Source organism: Amblyomma maculatum, chromosome 11 (assembly GCF_055883805.1).
Source record: "Amblyomma maculatum isolate TAMU_Amacu chromosome 11, ASM5588380v1, whole genome shotgun sequence".
In the NCBI taxonomy this organism is placed as follows: domain Eukaryota; kingdom Metazoa; phylum Arthropoda; class Arachnida; order Ixodida; family Ixodidae; genus Amblyomma; species Amblyomma maculatum.
In genome coordinates, this window is record NC_139354.1 from 53,105,086 (window position 1) to 53,125,164 (window position 20,079).

The 20,079-nt window shown below is 48.2% G+C and overlaps 1 protein-coding gene across 1 annotated transcript in view; it reads right to left on the reverse strand.

Moving 5' to 3' along the window:
- Window positions 1-984: 984 nt before the first annotated feature.
- LOC146173815 (histone-lysine N-methyltransferase PRDM9-like) overlaps window positions 985-20,079 on the reverse strand; it is a 36,838-nt gene continuing 17,743 nt past the window's right edge. Inside the window, exons 7-10 of the mRNA XM_084585278.1 lie at window positions 12,834-13,057; window positions 10,486-10,514; window positions 10,032-10,200; window positions 985-1,495 (exon numbers count right to left, since the gene is read on the reverse strand). Coding sequence (XP_084441404.1) covers window positions 985-1,495; window positions 10,032-10,200; window positions 10,486-10,514; window positions 12,834-13,057 — 933 coding nt within the window. The remainder of the gene's footprint in view (window positions 1,496-10,031; window positions 10,201-10,485; window positions 10,515-12,833; window positions 13,058-20,079) is intronic.

Here is a 20,079-nt window from a genome sequence, read left to right on the forward strand (position 1 = left end):
TGAAAAATCACTTCAGTTCTCATATACAACTAACAAGAACTCTTATTACAGAACGAACCAGTCGAACAGCTAATGCAAACAAAGACACGCTATATATTCATGTCGCAAGGAACACGAGCGGGAGCCCAACAAAAGTAGTGCAATAATGGCAGATTAAGAGAGGCACTTTTTAATCTAACGTGGAATAACGAACCAGTGAAGCTTGAAATTGGTGCTATGTGCATTATGTTCTTCCCTTACTTTTTGATGCATTGCGGGGAGAGCTTTGCGCAATGCGGCTCTGCCATACTATGACATGTCAAGACCACTTTGCCAAGCTGTACATCTACGACACAAAAACAGGCAAGCATAAGCTTTCAAACAATTAAGGACATCACTAGTAAGCCGTCAAAAATCGCCAGACACCTAGACGCCTTCACTGTGCTCAGTGCTATATGAGCACACATTTAAGTGCACTGAATTCAAGCGCATCAGGTGTAAGGATTTAAGCGTTCACTGCTGCCTGAGAGCTTGTAAACAATAAGAAACGGCGCCTTTTTCTCGTATTCTTCTCCCCTAAAAAAACACGTTGGCTTTAGGAAGGGTAGTGCACCTCAAGCAGTGTTTTTCTGGCTTATCGTTTCTCCCATCAGTTCTGCGGATTACTTTTATGATTAGCCTTTCTATATATAATCTCTTCGTGTGCTCTTTCTTTCTGCCTTGAAAAAAAAAATATTCAGATTAACCGGATCATTGAAAAGGAACATTCCTTGGCCCTCAACGGTATGCCGGCTCAGCCGAAGCATTTCAACGTCGTTGGGTGTGCTCTTGCATCATGAGCAATCTCTCAAACAGTTTGGTTTCTTATTGCGCTTTTATTGCTATGGGTCGCTTGCCTTCACTTCCACTTTAGTTCTTTTTTCTTTGGTAATTTCTTTTTTATTCACGCCAGCTGACTGCATCTCTCTCTCGTGCGTGGGTGCCTAAACTGCAGCTGCGCTTACTTCACTCCTTCGTGCACCGCGGTTCATCTTCCATAGCAGAACCATAGCATGATCGCGCGTGCTTCCTCAGATCCCTCACGCTCGGCAAGCCCTTCCCGCAGCGTGGGCAGTGCAGCGGGTACTGGCCACCGTGCACCTCCCTCTCGTGCCTCAGGACATGGCTGCTTTGCGTGAAGCTCTTTCCGCACTTCGAGCAGGCATGGGGCCTCTCCCCCGTGTGCGTCACCATGTGCATCTTGAGGTTGCCCCTCTGGCAGAACCCCTTTCCGCAGCGGGGACACACGTGCGCAGAAACCTTGCCGCCAACAGTGTGCTGCTCTCTGCGGTGACATGCCAGATTAGATGCTTTTGTGAAGCGCTGTCCGCACTCTGGGCACTCGTGCGGTTTCTCCCCCGAGTGGACCACCAAGTGGTCGGAGAGATGACGCCGCTGTGTAAAGCCCTTCCCGCAGACGTGGCACACGAAGGGCCGCTCTCCAGTGTGGGTCCGCTCGTGTGCGGTGACATTGTTTCTGTGTCGCAGTGGGAAGAAAGGAAGAGTGGGTACACTGTGAGCATGCTGGCTTGCACTGACGACGGAGATAAGAAATTTTAAATGTTCTTGCGTGCATCGCCGGATCCAGCTGTCACTTATTCATATGGGAGGAGGGCGGAAAAGAACATCGTAATTTGTTTTGTGCTGCCATTTCTTCTGCTTTAACTGCGCAATTTCCTCTCGTTCTTACCACCTCGCTCTCGCATTGAATCTATAGATAATTATCTGGAGGCCTGCACCATATGCTTTACCGGTCATGTTGTACTGTCTACACGCGAATATTTAAACAAGGAGGGTGATTCCACGCGAAACGTCCCAGGCCTGTTACGACCGTGCATCCGCATTTGCGCGCTCTATTGTTCGCCTGTGGGCATGGATAAGTGCTGTGGATATGTGCTGTTGGTACAAAGGCTCTAAGTGAGCCTGTTTCCATAAATCCTTTGTGTAAGCCTGTTTTGCCTTGTGAAAACCCTGCAAATGCCAAATTGACCCTGTCAAGAGAACGTCTAGAAAAATACAAAGGAATGTCGTCCTGCGGGAAAAAGCCGGAAGTGCTTTCTTTCTTTTGTTCACCCTTCCCATCGAGAAGCCCTATCGTCCAGTGAGGAATGCCTACTGTCCAAAAGAAGACGACAGAGTGACATGTCCGCTGACTTGCAGGACAAGAAAGGAGCATGACGCATACGGCCATTAAGTGATTTCCCAGGAATGCAGGAAAGATTTGCAATTGTCGGAAAGGGACAATGCTGGGATCATTATGTGGCGCGCACGTGCGCTTGGGTTTCTGAGAAGGAAACCCACATGCCGGAACCAGCCTATCGATTCTTGGCTGAAGAATAGAAATGTACCTCCTCGCCGTTCCCAAGCTTTTCCCGCCAACAAGTGACCAGGCTCAACGAAACAATGCCGGGCCAGTCAGTGCTTCAGACCATCAGTGCAGCGATGTGTTCGATTGGATGCCGATATCTGAGGGGCGTGCCCTGGATTTGGTTGGTCAGCATCTTCAGAGAGGGGCTGGACATAGGGGGTTTTAAGGACGCTGCAGAGCACGAAATGTCGCTCTGGGCCCTGGGTAAACGGCTCATCCAGTCGCTTCTCGCTATGAAATCTTAACGCTTGCCATTTTGCTGATGTACCCTTCTTTTTCGTGTAAATAATCATGTAAATAAGTTTTCTCAAAGTGCCATTAAACCTGCTTGTACATATTTTACCAACTTCGAAGATTCAATCCTTCATCAACCCCGAGTCTCTGCACGCTACCAAGTGAAGGCCGGGTCGACGTAGCCCCAGCGTCACGACAACTGGTGACCAGCGTTGGGATCTGGATCTACAAGCTACAACATCTGGTGATTCGAGGTGGATCAGAATCTACAAGCCACAACATCTGGTGATCGGAGGTGGCATCTCAAGCAACAAGCAGGAGCAACAATCGGCCAACAAGAGGGCAGCTCGGAACATCGATCGCATGTGTGGGTGAGTGCTTGGCTTTTCTTCTGATGTGGACCAGGTTCTAGAACAGGGTTAGATTTTAGAACTGGTAAAGAGAGTGTGGAAACGCCTTTAGGTTTGGTAGTTGGCACAGTTGTTTTGGAAGTAGCCGACACTCGGAGCGATCATGGACCTACAAAAGCTGCAGAAACCGGACCTGTTGCTATTGTGTGATGAATTGGGAATTGATACAAGTGGTTTGGCACGAAAACCCTTGATTATAAAGGCAATCACTGATCTGGGAACCGATGATGAGGAGCTCAGTGAAGCATGGAACCTCATCGGTCAAAAAAAGGAACAGCTCAGACAGCAGAAAGAGCGGGAAAAAGAGGAAAAGAGGCGTGAGCGTGAACTTGAGAGGGAAAAAGAGGAAAGGGAGCGCGAACGTGAGAGGGAAAAAGAGGAAAGGGAGCACGAACGTGAGAAGCGTGAAAGAGAAGCAAAAAAGCTGGACCAAGAAATTGAGCTCCGGAAATTAGACTTAGAGTTGAGCAAGAGGTCGGGCAATTGTCCCCAGCTAGCGGTACCTCTTCTCAACAAGGAGGCAGATTTCAAGATGTCAAAGTACATGCAGCCATATGTGATATCAGGGGATATCGGTCTGTATCTGGCTAACTTTGAGCGAACCTGCGAAAAACTGTCCTTCCAGCGAGACACTTGGTCTCAGAGATTATTGACGGTTCTGCCCTGCGAGGCAGCGGAGGTTGTCGCGCGGCTAAGCAAGGAGGACGCGGACAACTACGAGAAGGTCAAAGCTTGCCTTCTGAGAAAGTATAGGCTTAGCGCCGAGGCCTTCAGACAACGTTTTCGAAACGCTACTAAGTCCAGGGACGAGAGTTACCCTGAATTCCTGTACAATTTAAGAGTTAATTTGGGCGAGTGGCTAAAGAGCACTGATTCCTACAGTGATAGGGACGCTGTAGTCGAGCGTATTCTTTTGGAGCAGTTTTATAACTGCCTCCCAGAAAAAGAAAGAAATTGGTTACAGGACCGAGGCGAAATTAAGTCGGCAACTGAAGCTGCCGAACTTATTGAGGAGTATGCTTCGCGCCGACAATTCAGCAACCCAGCAGTGGATAGGCCCCGCAACCCCAAGTTGAGTGTGATTAACCGTCAGAAAAGGCACTTTGCTAGATTTGCAAACGAAGAAAGGAAGGCTTCTTCAGGCAAACGCCCTAGAAAGGACGGCAGTGAGAAAAGTGGGGAAGTGACCAACGCGCAGAACACAAAGAACAAGCTTGGGGCTAGGAAGCCGCTCACATGCTTTAGGTGTAATGAGCAGGGTCACATTGCCGTCAACTGCCGGAAAGAAAAGATTGCTTTCTCGTATGTCAGTGGCTGCGATGAAAATATGCAGCTTTTGGAACCTTACATGCATGACCTAGTAGTCAACGGGAAGCCTTGCAAGGTACTGCGCGATTCGGCCGCAACGATGGATGTTGTCCATCCGGCGTATGTGTCGCCTTCCGACTATACAGGACAGTGTGCATGGATCCGCCAGGTAGCGGAGGAACAGAGTGTGTGCTTGCCAATCGCGAACGTGGTCATCGAGGGCCCTTTCGGCGAGTTAACAACCGAGGCTGCCGTTTCAGGAAAGCTTCCTAAAAGCTATCCGTATTTGTTTTCCAACAAATCGGACATGCTACTGCGAAAGAGGGGCATCCTGTTCGGAGACAGAGTTGTGCAAGCCTTAACACGTTCAAAGGCTCGAGAACTAGCTACACTGCTCATACCAGAAAATTCCACAGCGGAGGAAACGGCAGTTAAAACAGTGGTCGATGTGGAAGATAGCGGGTCAGGAAACTTTGAGAGCGAGGCATCTCAGATAAGTCAACTTGAAAGTGAGCTTGATGAGACGCAGAATGAGGACGTTCTTGAGTGTAACCTCTTGCCGCCAGTGTCTAGTAATCTCACGATACTTTTAAGTGGAACCCGAGAGGACTTAGCTATGGAGCAAGACAATGGTCCCAAGATACAGGAGATGGGGGATAACTTGATTTGCCTCAGCGGAAAAGGAAGCAACGCTCAGGAGCTTCTCAAAAAGACGGAGCAGAGAGGAGAACTAAAGAAATCCCAGCTGTCCGATCTGGGCGAAATAACAACAAAGTTTGAGGCCTGCTTCGTGGACAGGCCAGGCACGACTGATTTGACTGAGCACGATATTGAGCTGACTTCAGACGTGCCAGTGCGATCAAGGTGCTACCGATTTTCTCCAAGGCAAAGAGAAATTCTGGATAGGGAAGTAACTCGCATGCTGGAATTGGGAGTAATAAAACCCTCGGAAAGCGATTATGCTTCGCCTATGATCTTAGTAGAAGCTCCAGGTAAAGACCCTAGGCCTGTGGTAGACTACCGAAAGCTAAATTCTCTCACCAGGGATCAGGTGTATCCTATTCCGAATATTGAGGAGAGAGTAGAACAGGTCAGTAGAGCGGCATATGTGACTACGCTGGACCTTACTCGAGGATACTGGCAAGTACCGCTCACTGAACGCGCCAGCAGATACGCGGCTTTCGTCACTCCGACGGGCAGCTACCAGCCAACAATGATGAGTTTCGGGCTCAAAAATGCTCCATTTTGTTTTTCCCGACTCATGGATAGGGTTTTAAAGGGGTGTGAAACATTCGCGGTGCCTTATTTAGATGACATTGCGGTTTTTTCCGACTCATGGGCGGACCATATGGTACATCTAAGAGCTGTACTGAGCCTTTTTGCGTCAAGCTGGACTAACCGTAAAGGCCGAGAAATGTTGCCTGGCAAGGGCGACCGTGGACTACTTGGGTCACAATGTAGGTCAAGGTTTCAGGAAACCCAGCGAGATTAAGATTTCTGCGGTAGCAGACTACCCGCGGCCGAGCACGAAGACGGAAATTCGGGCATTCTTAGGGCTGACGGGATACTACAACCACTACATCCCTCACTATTCATCTTTGGCTAGCCCTCTGACCGACGCTCTCCGCAAGACAGAACCGACAAATGTAGTCTGGGACGAACAAAAGGAAGCCTCCTTCGTAAACCTGAAGGCTGTGCTGATTAGCCGTCTGGTATTGCGAGCTCCAGACTATGAACGAGAATTCACGGTCCAGTGTGATGCCAGTGATCGAGGGCTAGGTGCTGTTCTCTGCCAGAGAGATGACGACGGTAATGAGCACCCGGTGCTCTACCTGAGCAGAAAACTGAGTTCTAGAGAGAGGGCTTATTGCGCGTCAGAGAAAGAGTGCGCTTGCATTGTATGGGCCATTCAAAAATTGCAGTGCTATCTTGGAGGGGCCAAATTCACCGTAGATACGGACCATTGTCCCCTGGCTTGGCTGCAAACTGCGACATCGAAGAACAGTCGCCTTCTTAGGTGGAGCTTGATTTTACAGCAGTACAATTTTGAAATAAGATACAAAAAGGGGAAGTTAAATGGGAATGCGGACGCGCTTAGCCGCTGTTTCTAAGCGGTCCGAGGTGTTCCTCACCATGTATCCAAATTGATAATCAGGTTCTTTTTTTTTTCTCGTGCACTTGTACATGTGTGACTATGTAAAGCAGCACGTTTGGTTTTCTAGGCATACGTGGGTCCTTAACGTCTTGAGTGTGGGCTTTTCTCGAACAACGATGGCAGTTTTCTTTTAACCTGGTCTCTTCAGACGGGAGCCGAGTGCTTGCTTGGACATGTGGTTGAGTTTCAGATAGCTCAAGCAATTTGGCCTACGACAATCGAGACAACGCGACAAGCAACAGTGAGCTTCAAGCGTTCACGTGCAGGCCATTAAGTCGTCTCTTCATGCAGCAGCTGCGACTGCTGCCCTCCGAGACTCTTCTGGCGGGGGAGGAGGCTGTTACGACCGTGCATCCGCATTTGCGCGCTCTATTGTTCGCCTGTGGGCATGGATAAGTGCTGTGGATATGTGCTGTCGGTACAAAGGCTCTAAGTGAGCCTGTTTCCATAAATCCTTTGTGTAAGCCTGTTTTGCCTTGTGAAAACCCTGCAAATGCCAAATTGACCCTGTCAAGAGAACGTCTAGAAAAATACAAAGGAATGTCGTCCTGCAGGAAAAAGCCGGAAGTGCTTTCTTTCTTTTGTTCACCCTTCCCATCGAGAAGCCCTATCGTCCAGTGAGGAATGCCTACTGTCCAAAAGAAGACGACAGAGTGACATGTCCGCTGACTTGCAGGACAAGAAAGGAGCATGACGCATACGGCCATTAAGTGATTTCCCAGGAATGCAGGAAAGATTTGCAATTGTCGGAAAGGGACAATGCTGGGATCATTATGTGGCGCGCACGTGCGCTTGGGTTTCTGAGAAGGAAACCCACATGCCGGAACCAGCCTATCGATTCTTGGCTGAAGAATAGAAATGTACCTCCTCGCCGTTCCCAAGCTTTTCCCGCCAACAAGTGACCAGGCTCAACGAAACAATGCCGGGCCAGTCAGTGCTTCAGACCATCAGTGCAGTGATGTGTTCGATTGGATGCCGATATCTGAGGGGCGTGCCCTGGATTTGGTTGGTCAGCATCTTCAGAGAGGGGCTGGACATAGGGGGTTTTAAGGACGCTGCAGAGCACGAAATGTCGCTCTGGGCCCTGGGTAAACGGCTCATCCAGTCGCTTCTCGCTATGAAATCTTAACGCTTGCCATTTTGCTGATGTACCCTTCTTTTTCGTGTAAATAATCATGTAAATAAGTTTTCTCAAAGTGCCATTAAACCTGCTTGTACATATTTTACCAACTTCGAAGATTCAATCCTTCATCAACCCCGAGTCTCTGCACGCTACCAAGTGAAGGCCGGGTCGACGTAGCCCCAGCGTCACGACAGGCCCCAAAAGCGACCATCACCGACTCTTCCGAAATAAATTGGGGTAATTGTCAATTTTGTGAACAGTGTTTTGCCGAATTATTTTTGCCAAAGAAAATTGTTTTTTCATGTAAGCGCCTTTCGAAGTTTTCGCGAAGACGGAAAAGATGCTTGCTTTTACAGATTTTTAAACCAAGTGCGAAAGCAGATAAGATACCATATACTATTTTATATGATCGTAGATGGGTTCTACTTTAATTTAACTTTCTTAGTGACCCATACTATAAAGATTTTCTGCGTTTTCTTGGTTCAATGAAGAAGCAGAAATTGTGCGTTTCCAGTAATTTTTATCATTAGTCGTTTTTCATCGTTTAACCACAACACAAAAATTTCAATCATTCGGTATAGTTTCCGCCAAAAATATTTAAATCTTTCTTTAAAAAAGTACTTTTTAAGAAAAGCTATCCCAAAACTTGCAAAAAGCGATGCTTTTTGTATATTTAAACCTAAATTAAACATTAGGGCCTTCGGCAAAAAAAAAAAAAAAAATACATGAGATTGTTTATTAAACACCCACTTCTTAGCCTGCAATCCACAAATTTTTGCTTGAGTAGATTTTTGTCTTACGAGAGAAATATTTTTTTGAAGAAAACTTCACAACCAGTGACGTCACTGGTCGGCACTTTCAAATTGTGCTTTCACTACATAACAGCTGTGCGACACCGACCTTTTCTTGGGACGCATGTTTATTCTAGCTCCTTCCCAGGCCAACACTTTCTTAATTAGTCAATCCCAACAAAAATCCATCTTGAAGATGCACTTTCCAGAGTTTAACACTCATTTTTGGCCTCGGAGTGGTCAGGAATGCGAAGAAAGCATGAGCGTGATGCTTATTGTGTGAAATTAGTGAACTTTGCAGAGGCGAAACAATTACGTGGTAATTTCTTGTCTAATATCTCACAGCAGAGCAAAGAGATGGCGTGAATGGATCCAGGGACACGTATAGAATATAAACCTGCAATTAGAAAATTTCTCTACATTCGTCTTTTCCAAATTTTGTTTGCTCATCCCATCATCTGTTAAGCATCTAATTTTTTCCTTCATTATGTGAAAACTGCTTCAAGGTGGCAAGCAGGGTTAGACCGAGAACATGAGGGACAGAGTGATGCTGACGCTGCGCATTGATGGAATATAACGTGAGTACAATTCGCTTCTAAAAAAAAAAAATGTGCCATGGTTGGCGCTTAGTGGCGAGAATCAGGCTATTGCATGACCCCTAACAAGATCAGCTGTATTATGCACGAAACAATAAATCAGCCATGTAGAATATATCTCGTGTCTGATAATTCTCCCACCTAGACGAAGACCTGAAATTATTCACGGTTGGTTTTCGTCGCACAAATGTGTATTATTAAAACTCCCTTATAGTGTGCAAAATTCAGCAATAGCGTAGATGGTGGTTTTACTGACATTGTTTCGCTCAAAAAATATCATTCAGCCACCTATATTTGATCGAGAGTTTATAGGCACTTCGAGATTCAGCTGTGGCGCGTAGGCCTTATGCAGCGCAAGCAGAGCTTGGAAATGCCGAGCAGTGACATAGATTGTGAACTTCAAAATTTGTTTTCTCGCGTCGGCAAAATTTACTTAAGCGCAAAGTTTTGGATTGTAAGCTGAGAAGGTTATGTATTTATTGAGCTCTGACACGTATTTTTATCTCGACGGCTTTTAAGCTCAATTTAACTCTCAATTTAACAAATTTATCACTTTTTGCCCACATTGGAACTGTTCTTCACAAGAAAGTAATTCTCAAGGAAAGTCTAAATTATTTTTTGTTTCAACTCTACCCCTCGATGAACGAATTAAAACATTTATTATGTCTGAAATATGAAAGAGTTTGACTAAAAAAAATACTGAAAACGCACAATTATTTGCGTCCTTGGTGTAACAAGAAAACGCAGAAAAGTCTATTATCAAGTTACATTAATAAACAACACGTATGACTTTGTTATTGTATCTACTTTTGCTCATAAATAAGATATCCAGCTTGGTGCATTTGCGAAAACATCGAAAGTCGCCTACGTAAAAACAAAACAAAAAAAAAATTCTGAATTACTTGGCCAAAACAGCATTCAGACAATCGACCAAATTGTTTTCGAGGGAATCTGTGATGGCTGCTTTTGAGGCCTGGGACGTTTCGCATAGAATGATCCGGAGGGGGGAGGAGTAGAATTTCTCTTACTTCTTGTCGCTGGTGTAGGGACAGTAGGCACAGTGGTGCCTTCCGTGCGTCCTCTGCGGATGCTTGCGCCGCCTGTGCTTCTCCAAGACATCTCGCATGGAGAAGACGTCGCCGCAAGTGTCGCAGGGGAAGATAGCCGGCTGCTGGCTTGACTCCCTGTTTTGACCATCTGTGAAAAGAAAGGGCAGATATCAAGATGCTGGGGAAAATTCGGCAAAGGTTGCAATTTTATAATCACCATTCGTCACATCGATACGCGATTTCAGCAGAGTTACTATATCGCTTTTTTTTAATCGCTGCGATATATGTGCAAGAATGTATAAAAGTGTGTAGGCGACGAAGCCGGTCAGCGCTGCCAGGAGTGAAAGGTGAATCGTTCCACGAAGGTCACTGTATTCGTGCAGCTACCAGCAGATACCGACTGCGGTGGTGTGGATGCAGTATATGTTGCGGCTTATGTTCGGCATGACTGGTACCGCGCTACTGTCGCCATGTGGAGGACCACGTGTCCCTTTAAGAGGCGAAAACTCACGGTCGTGACTCTAGCAGGTGGTAGCTAAGAGGTGACATGGCCGCCCACTCACTGGCTTTCGAGACGTTTGACGCCCCCGAGACCACGTGACGCGACTTATTTGAAAGGAGCTGCCAATTCGGTCATGTAATTAAGATGGAAAGATGTGATTTGAACGCAACCTGCCGGGACTCTTGGATCCAGAGAGTTCAAGGTAATGTGGTAGCTTACTAATTGTTGATAATACGCGTATGTGAAGGGATCGGTGATGAAAGGGGTAACAGTAGATGGGTGTTATAAAGGCTGCCCCACCAGCCGTCATGCGCCTACTTAATATAACTGTCTCGACCTCCCACCTTTTTTCCCTTTGCTACCTGTTGCTTTGCTTGTGGTGGATAGTTTCGTTGAATAGCAATTCCCTTAGCTGCTAATGCATACATATTTTTCTTGCCGCCTATTACTTGTTAATTTCGCTTGCTTGATTTATGTACTTGTTCGACAAGTAAGAAGCACTGCTCAAGAAAAAGGCTTGTCACTTTTTTTTTATTGCAAATATTAAACATAATTTTATACGACGTGACCTTTTGCATGGTGTGCTTTTGCAAATATTCAAGAACTGAAGTGAGGCCTCCAGAACATACTAGATAGATTATGCTGCCTTCTGGTCAAACAGGTTTCAGAAGTAAATATTTGAAAGTACACCTCCGCTACTTCAGACCGCTGCTGACTAACCCGCACGACCACAATCGCCAATATCAATTTTATACAGCCAGTTATTAAGGTGAAATCCTTTTTAGGCTCATGGCGAATATCTCCCGTCGGGGAGATTCGTATGCGAGATGTGTCGGAAATACACCGCGAGTGAGAAATTCGGCGTCTTGCCTTTCCTGTAGACCAATTATAGAATGCCGGTGAACTTTGATGCGTTCAGGGGAACGCTGGTTTAAAAAAAAAACTGATTTTTTTTTTCGGCAAGGGGCGCGCGATGTATACCGTCTGCAGCAGCAACGCTCAGACTTTCGCATTTCTCCGCGGCTGATTCTGCTGTGCTCTAGGATTTTTTTTTTTTTCACGTAGTGTATCTAAAGACATTTTCAGAAACATTGTTGCGGGCAAAAAAAAAAAAAAAAAGGCGTGGTAACTTTAAACCATCTAGTAATCCTTTTTATTTCGAACGATGAACGATTATGTGAAATTGTATTTTCTTTCCGCTGTTTTCATAACCCTGAGAAAAATAAAATTCTCAGGTCCACTGTGTATGACATCACTCCATACTGTGTATTCACTATATGCATTGAATTTGATACAAAATGTATTAACGAACAAAAGATCTCGACTCTTTTGTACCTTTTTTAGGCGATGGCCGCTTGCCACTTGTACGTATAGTGTAAAAATGGCGTTTGAAAGAAAGTCCTATTTGTCGTCTACTTATTGTCCGCATATTTCAGCTAAATTTTGAAAAAGGAGTGCATGAGCACAGAGTGTAAGAACCTTTATAGCAATTGCGCAGTACAACACTGGTAATAAATAAAAACGTCATGTTTCTTAGTTTCTCGTAAAACTAGCTATTGCGGTGTTCTTTACAAATATGGCCTGAAAGTACAATATTGATTTCAAGGAAAAATGAGCGCCATTTTTTTTCGCGGGCAAGGATATATATATATATATATATATATATATATATATATATATATATATATATTTAAACTCCTGGTTTCATTATGTTTTTGGATTGAGTTAGAATTGGAGTTCCAGAGTTTCTAAGAAACAAAACTGAAATATGAGAGCCCAACGTATTCACTAGTCGGAACGAAGGGACACGTACGCTGCAACGCATGTAAACTCCAATTCGGCAGTTGTCAGCACTTGGCCCAATGTTCACGTACATAGAAGCATACCTCAGCAGCATTCGGAATGCAAGGTGCTGCCCCCGTGGTCAAACATCAGCCTTTTTTGCAACACGAGCTAGTTTGAGCACCCGCCTCGTGTGCTGTAGATGTGGGGTTCGATTCCCGTGCAGTGTGGCTGCTTACACACCAGTTTCCGTCGAACACAACCTTTCCCACCACCTGGTGTACTACGTATTAGAGGAGATGTTCCTGGAAAACAAGTCCCTTGCCTCACTTTAGACATAGCAGAATACCCAGTTCCATAGCGCTCAGTGGTAAAGTTTAACACTGATCTTCATTAAAAACCAAATTGTCACCACCGCATTAAATCGGATCACCCTACTCATTTTCGGCTGTTCATCGAGAACCTTACCTTCCACAGACGGCTCCGAACCTCGTGGCTTTCCAAGCAACCCCAGCTCTCGGGCGAACGCAGTGCCGTACCACACGAGGAGCTCCTCGCCGGCTTCCACGGCCTTGGGGGTCCGGTAGTAGATATTGCCGTGGCGCCTGTAGGCCACCAGGTTCTGTTCCTGCGGACTGGCCGCGCAGTTAACGTAGCGCATCCAGTTAGACTTGTCCAGCGGGCGACCATCCACCAGGAACACCTCGCCGTCCTTGCGAACCTGCAGACAGGCCGGAAAGAAATTCACCTGGATGATGTCTCCTCCGCCTCAGCTGAGGGCCACCCTGAAACACCGCATTTGGATGGTAAAACAGCTCTCCCGTGGACAGCGATCGCCCGATCTGAATGCTGATAACTAGAGGAACCGCATATTAAAATATCGAGTTTCGATTTTATTGAGGCAAAAGCACTATTAGCATATATTTTGCTGCCGGAAGTGTCCCAAAAATGTGTTGCGGGTTGGTTCCCTAGTGACGTAATCACGAAGGGACGTCATCTTGCCTCATGCTTCATGTGACTGACCAGAAAACGTCCTTCGCATTGACTCTTCCAAGGGTCGTACCACCATCCCTCCCATTTACAGCTGAGCGGGCCAACTTAACGCCGGGCTCGTGAGCATGGTTTTGTAATTATCCTTCACTGCTGCAAGGAGGAGGAGGAGGAAAAAACTTTATTTGCAGAAGAATTCGAGGCACGCAGGCCTCCTGGGTCTCCGCACGACCCCACTCACGATCTAAACGTTCATATTATGTTTATCCATGACGTATGCGGCCCGGCTGACGACGATCTTCTGCCTGGCCGGGTCCGCTGATCGCAGTGAGGTCTCCCAGTCCTCCCAGGTTCGGAGAGGCACCGGCCCGGCGGGGGGAGGAGACGCAGGGCAGGATAAAAGAATGTGGGTAAGAGTGGCCTTGGGGTGGGAGCACAAAGTGCATATGGGGGATACCGGCTGAAATTTCGAAAGTAGAGCTGGTGTCGGTAGAGTTCGTGTCTGCAGACGACGCCAGATTGACTGCTCTCTGATAGTGAGGGATGGGTGGGGTGACGGATAGATGAGGCGCTCAGCGCGGGAGTTTGCGGAGAACTCAGCAAACGAGTGCATACGATCCTTCGAGAAATCCCCCATGAGGTCCGCCTGTGCCCGGTTTCTAGACCCTCGGGCTAAGGAGTCGGCAGCCTCGTTGCCGGGATTTCCCGAGTGCGCAGGCACCCAGATGAGCTCAATCCGTCGGGGGAGGTGGGAGGTGGGCATGTGCAGCAAGCGGTGCGCCGGAGGATGAACCCGGCCCCTGGCATAATTTAGAATGGCAGTTTTTGAATCACTGAGTATGTAACTGGCATCGGTGTATGCCAGAGCAATAGCTATAGCGGTCTCCTCGGCTTCTTCAGGGGTCGTGCCTGAAGGAAGCTCAATAGTTAAGGGGGAAATGTGGGGGCTGTGGACAACTGCAGTGGCTCCGCTCTCATCGCAGGCGGCATCTACCCAAACGGCATCGGGCTCATTCCCGTACCATTTGTGGAGCGCTGCCGCGCGCGCCTTCCTGCGACCTTGGTCATAGTGGGGGTGCATGTTCCGCGGTAATGGTTTGACATAGATTGAAGTGTAAATTTGGCTAGGAAGTGTTAATAGGGATGAATTGTTTGCAGGAATAGTGATGCCTAGCTTAGTGAGTATATGTCGCCCGGTAGTTGTAGCAGCTAATCTGAGGTATTGTGCTTGTAAATGGGCCTCTCGGACGCCGTAGGGCACTGAGGGAAACAACAGCGACAGTAAGCAAGAAAAAAAGCATAAAATGAACAGAAATTTCAAAGTCCTGCTCCCGAGATAGGTTGACGTCAGTTTGATGACATCACTGAGACACTGTCATGAGCCATATGTGAAGTCATAAGTCGATGGCATCATAAGGTATGTGCCGTCACTATACCTATCCCCGCCGGGGTGGTGCAGTGGTAAGACTCCTGACTACTGTGCCGGAGCACCCGGGTTCGAACCGACCTCGGTGGCTGCGTTTCGATGGAGGTGAAACGCAGTGGCGTCCGTGTGCTGTGCGATGTCAGTGCACGTTAAAGAACCCCAGGTGGTCGAAATTTCCGGAGACCTCCACTACGGCGTCTCTCATAGCCTTCGTCGCTTTGGGACGTTGATTGATTGATTTATAGGAAGGGAAAGGCGCGGTAACTGTCTCACTTGTTCCCTGTGGACACCTCAACCGCGCCGTAAGGGAAGGGAGGAAGGTGGGACGTGGAAAGAGAGAAAGAGGAGCCGTAGTGGAGGGCTACGGAGTAATTTCGACTACCTGGGGATCTTTAACGTGCGCTGACATCGCACAGCACACGGACGCCTCTTCTTTTCGCCTCCATCGAAACGCTAAAACCCACAAACCAAACTACACCTATGACGTCAGTCTTTTGGTGACGTCACACTGCCAGCCAATCAAAAATCTGCGTTAAGCTTTACCCTGAACGCCGCAAGGCACCGAAGTCTGACCCAGAAATATTACACACCGCCGAGGGGCAGCATCGAAGGTCGAAGATTGGCGATCGCAGCTTAAGGGTGTGGGTGCAAAGATGCAGAAAGTTGTCAGTTACGAGTCAACAACGTCGCTGCAGCGCTAATGATTTCGCATTTTTTCAGTGCAGCCTCTGCAATGACCTCCAAGTATTTTGTAGTATTTTATGACTTGGTGTGTCTTACACGCAGACAAAAAAAAAGGAACAGAACGAAATTAAGATTCCAAAATGCAACCTCGAGTACCTCGTGTCAGTTGATGGTTGAGCCTTTCTTTTTTTTTTTTTTTTTGTGACGTTTGTCAGCTCACAGCCAGAGAGTGAAGGAGACATTGCGTACAACTGACGGCGAACGCCTTTCTAGGCTGATGGAACGGAACGTCGTGCGCAAGAGCTGTCAGAGATTTGTCCTATCCTGCGAGATGCGTTCTCCTTGTCTAGCGTTCCTGCCATCTCCAATCCCACACTTGAACGCGCGCCAAGGAACGCCACGCGACAGGGGCGATGGTATATCGCACTTGCCGGAGTGCGTGTCAGATACTGCGCCTTTTCTTTGCTGCAAACGAATTATAATTATATGTAGCACTGCAACGAACGCCGGTGAGAGGGAAGCGATGAGAGCCAAATGATAGGAGGAAGTGTAGGCTTTCGCCATTCTCCTCTTAAGAGATAAACCAATTACAGTTATATGTAGCACTGCAATGATTAGAGCCAAACGATGAAAAGCAAATGGTACGAGAGAAAGGGTACGCTTTCGCCATCGTCCTCTTAAAAGACATCTGAGAGACCCTGTAATTTTTTTTTTTTTTTCAGCGATAATTTATTCCTTAATGCAGTTGAAACGTGGGCGTATTTCACCCATAACTGCAAAATTTACTGCACTGGGTTTCCCTGAAGAGAAGAAAACTATACCGTAGCGGCGGTTCATTGTTTGTTTGATTGATTGATTGATTGATTGATTGATTGATTGATTGATTGATTGATTGATTGATTGATTTATAGGAAGGGAAAGGCGCGGTAACTATCTCACTTGTTTTCTGTGGACACCTGAACCGTGAAGTGGGGGGGGGAACGGGGAGTGAAAGTGGAAAGAAAGAGCAGCCGTAGTGGAGGGCTACGGAGTATTTTCGACCCCCTGGGGATTTTTACCGTGCGCTGACATCGCACAGCACACGGACGCCTATTCGTTTCGCCTCAGCGGGGCGTTTCTTTGTTCTTTGTTTGAAAGCTAAAGTGGCAAACGTGTATTTCTTGCCCCGCCGGGGTGGTGCAGTGGTAAGACGCCCGACTACTGCCCGGAGTGCCCGGGTTCGAACCCGACCTCGGCGGCTGCGTTTCGATGGAGGCGAAACGAAGTGGTGTCCGTGTGCTGTGCGATGTCAGCGCACGTTAAAGATCCCCAGGTGGTCGAAATTACCCCGTAGCCCTCCACTACGGCTCCTCTTTCTCCCTTTCCACCTTACTCTCACCTTCCTGCCTTCCCCTACGGCGCGGTTCAGGTGTCCGCAGAAACAAGTGTGACAGATACTGCGCCTTTCCCTTCCTGTGAACCAACCAACTATATTGAGGGGTGCGCTCCGCACAGCCGTGACATTGTTGGTAAAACGTACGTTTATTCGGGGCCTGCAGTAGAACGCGCGCTCGCGCGCACGCGCTCCGGACGGGGCCTACGACGTCCTCTGGGCACCGGCCGCGCGGCCTGGGTCCCCGCTCGCTGTGGCCGGCTCGCTGGTTCCCTGCCGGGCCAGCGCCTTGATGACCTGCTGGACGGCCCAGAGCTGTTCCTCTTGGTTGTCGCTCCCTGCGGCTGCTTCCAGTCGCGGCGGGATCCTCCCAGACTTAGCTTCTTCCTGGTACTTACTACAATTCCACATCATGTGTGTGAAGCCAGCCGTCTCCGTTCGGCAGACTCTGCATTTGTCTGTCGGGTGCGTCTCGGGATACATTCTATGCATCAGCGACGGGCTGGGGAGTGAGCCCGTCTCTAGCTGTCTGAATAAAATGGCTTGCTCTCGACTGAGCCCTGAGCAAGGGGGTGGAAGAATTCTGCGAGCTAGGCGGAACACCTTGGTTATTTCGTTGTAGTCCGTCATGCGGTCTTTGGTGCTGAACCACAGCGGCTAGTCGACCAAGGCGCGGTCCGTTAGCGCGCGCGCCTCGGCGTGTGCCGTCTCGTTGTGGTTGGCGTTGCGGTCTGACGCCTCACCCGCGTCCGCCGGGAACCACTTGATTCTCACTTTGCTGCCATCGTCGTTCTTGGTTGCCTGCAGTATGTGCACAGCTTCTTTCGCTATCCTGCCCTTGGCGTAATTTCTCACCGCCTGCCTCGAGTCGCATAGCACTGTGTGGCAGCCGCGGTCGGCGATGGCCAAGGCGATGGCCACCTCCTCCGCTTGCTCTGCCTTGGTGCATCTCGTGCTGGCGGTCGTGCGAACGGTGCCGGTCGCGTAGACGACGACCGTCGTGAACCCGTGTATATTGGCGTACTCAGCCGCGTCAACGTAGCGTGCGTGTGTGTCGGCCGCGTGCTGGTCTATCAGCGCCTTGGCTCTCGCTGCTCTCCTCCCTTTGTTATACTCCGGGTGCATGTTCTTCGGTACCGAGTCCACTCTGATGTTGCGCCTGATCTCATCGGGGACGGGGAGCTGCGTCTGCTCCCTGCCTTGATATCCAATTCCCAGGTTGTCCAGGATTTTCCGGCCGGCCTTGGCGCGTAGACAGTCTTTCGAGCTGTGCGGCACGTTGGGGCCTCCGCTATCTCCTCCAGCGTGTTGTGCACCCCTAGCTGCAGAAGGCGTTTGGTGCTCGTTGTTTCGAACAGTCCCAGTGCCGTCTTGTAGGCTCTGCGGATGAGTATTTCTATCTTGTTTCTCTCGCTCTCCTTCCACTTGTGGTAGGCCGCCACGTACGCTACGTGACATGTGACGAACGAGTGGATCAGTCTGATCAGGCTCTCTTGGAAGTGGAATGAGGGAATTCCCTCATTCCACTTTTCTTATTCGTGACTCGTTTGAGTAGTCTCGTGGCGTTCACCGCTTTCGCAATGAGCCAGGTGACGGTCTCGCCGTTTCTGCCGTGCGTCTCGATCGTCATCCCCAACACTCTGATCTTGTTGACTCTTGGAATCGCGTTTCCCTCTCTGGTCTTGACTTTGATTGCCTCGTACTCTCTCGGGCTGCTCTTGGGTTTGCGGTGCTTGACGGACGGGTAGACGAGGAGCTCCGACTTGCTCGGCGAGCATCTGAGCCCCGTTCCGTCGAGTTGGTCTTCGATCGCATCAACGGCTGCCTGTAGGGTGGATTTGATGTGGGAATCGCTGCCCCCTTCCACCCACAGTGTTATGTCGTCCGCGTATATCGTATGTCGGACTTCCTTGATGTTCCTGAGCCTTTCGGCCACTCCTATCATCACGAGATTGAAAAGCACCGGCGAGATGACCGATCCCTGAGGTGTACCTGTGCTTCCCAGCTTCTTCTCCTGTGCTTGGATGTCCCCCGCTCTGAGCTCGGCCGTTCTGTCCGTGAGGAAGTCTTTGATGTAATTGTATGATCTCTCCCATGTTGAGCTTCAAGACTTGGGATAGGATCGCTGAGTGCTTCACATTGTCGAAGGCGCTCTGCAGGTCGAGTCCCAGTACTGCTTTGTTGTCGCCAGTGTTGCCGTCGATGATCTGGTGCTTGAGTTGTATTATGGCGTCTTGGGTACTTAGATGCTGCCTGAAGCCAATGATCGTTTCCGGGTAGAGATCTTCTTTGTCGAGGTATTCTTGCCACCTGTTGAGCAGGACGTGCTCCAACACCTTGCCCACGCAAGATGTGAGCGATATGGGTCGGAGGTTATCCGTGTCGGATGGCTTGCCCGGCTTGGCGATCAGGGTGATCTTGGCCTTCTTTCACTGCGTCGACAGCGTTCCCCGTTTTCGAGCATTTGTTGTAATAGCTCGTGAGGCTTTCTATGGATTTGTCGTCGAGGTTCTTAAGCGCCTTAAAACTGGCTTGGTATGTGCGTTTCTCACTTGTAAAAACGAAACAATTACGAGGTATTTTGCGCACTAAGAAAAGCAATGAAGGTTGGTGAAAGAGTTAGCAAAAGGAAGAAATATGTCAGACAGACAGTGTAACAAATGCGCTTCATAAATTTTATAATCGTAACGCTACACAGCGCAGAACTCACCTGCGGTGCTATTAGCTGTGGACAGTGAAGCTAAACTAAAACGTGTTTTATGCAAAGACATTGTGTGGAATCATGGCAACACAACGTTTGGCAGTCAAATATTTCGTTATGAAAATGCCTTTTCACCCCTTGATCTGAGGCATAATCAGTCAATGCGCTAAATGCGCAACTTGGATATAGCAACGGCCTTGCATCATGCGATGCTTGTCTGTACGGCTAAGTACAGAATACTAGATTATTGAGTAGAGACACTAAAATGACCCTTTTTTTTTACATCTGAAAGCAATTTCATTTCGTTTTATTACCCTAAAGGCCCAAGCGGCCATTACATGGTGGACATCATTAAAACATCGTCAAAATACTATATAGCATCATCTCATGTTAACAATACAAGCAAAATAAGAACAAACATGATGTAAGAAATAAACATAAATAATATTCTACATGCAAGCCGGTGGCGACAAGAGCACAAGTCAGTGAAGAAAAGGAGAATAGTAAACCAGCGGAAGCTCTCATTTTGGTCTGAACTTTTCACCAGTGCAATCAGTAGCGCTACCCAAG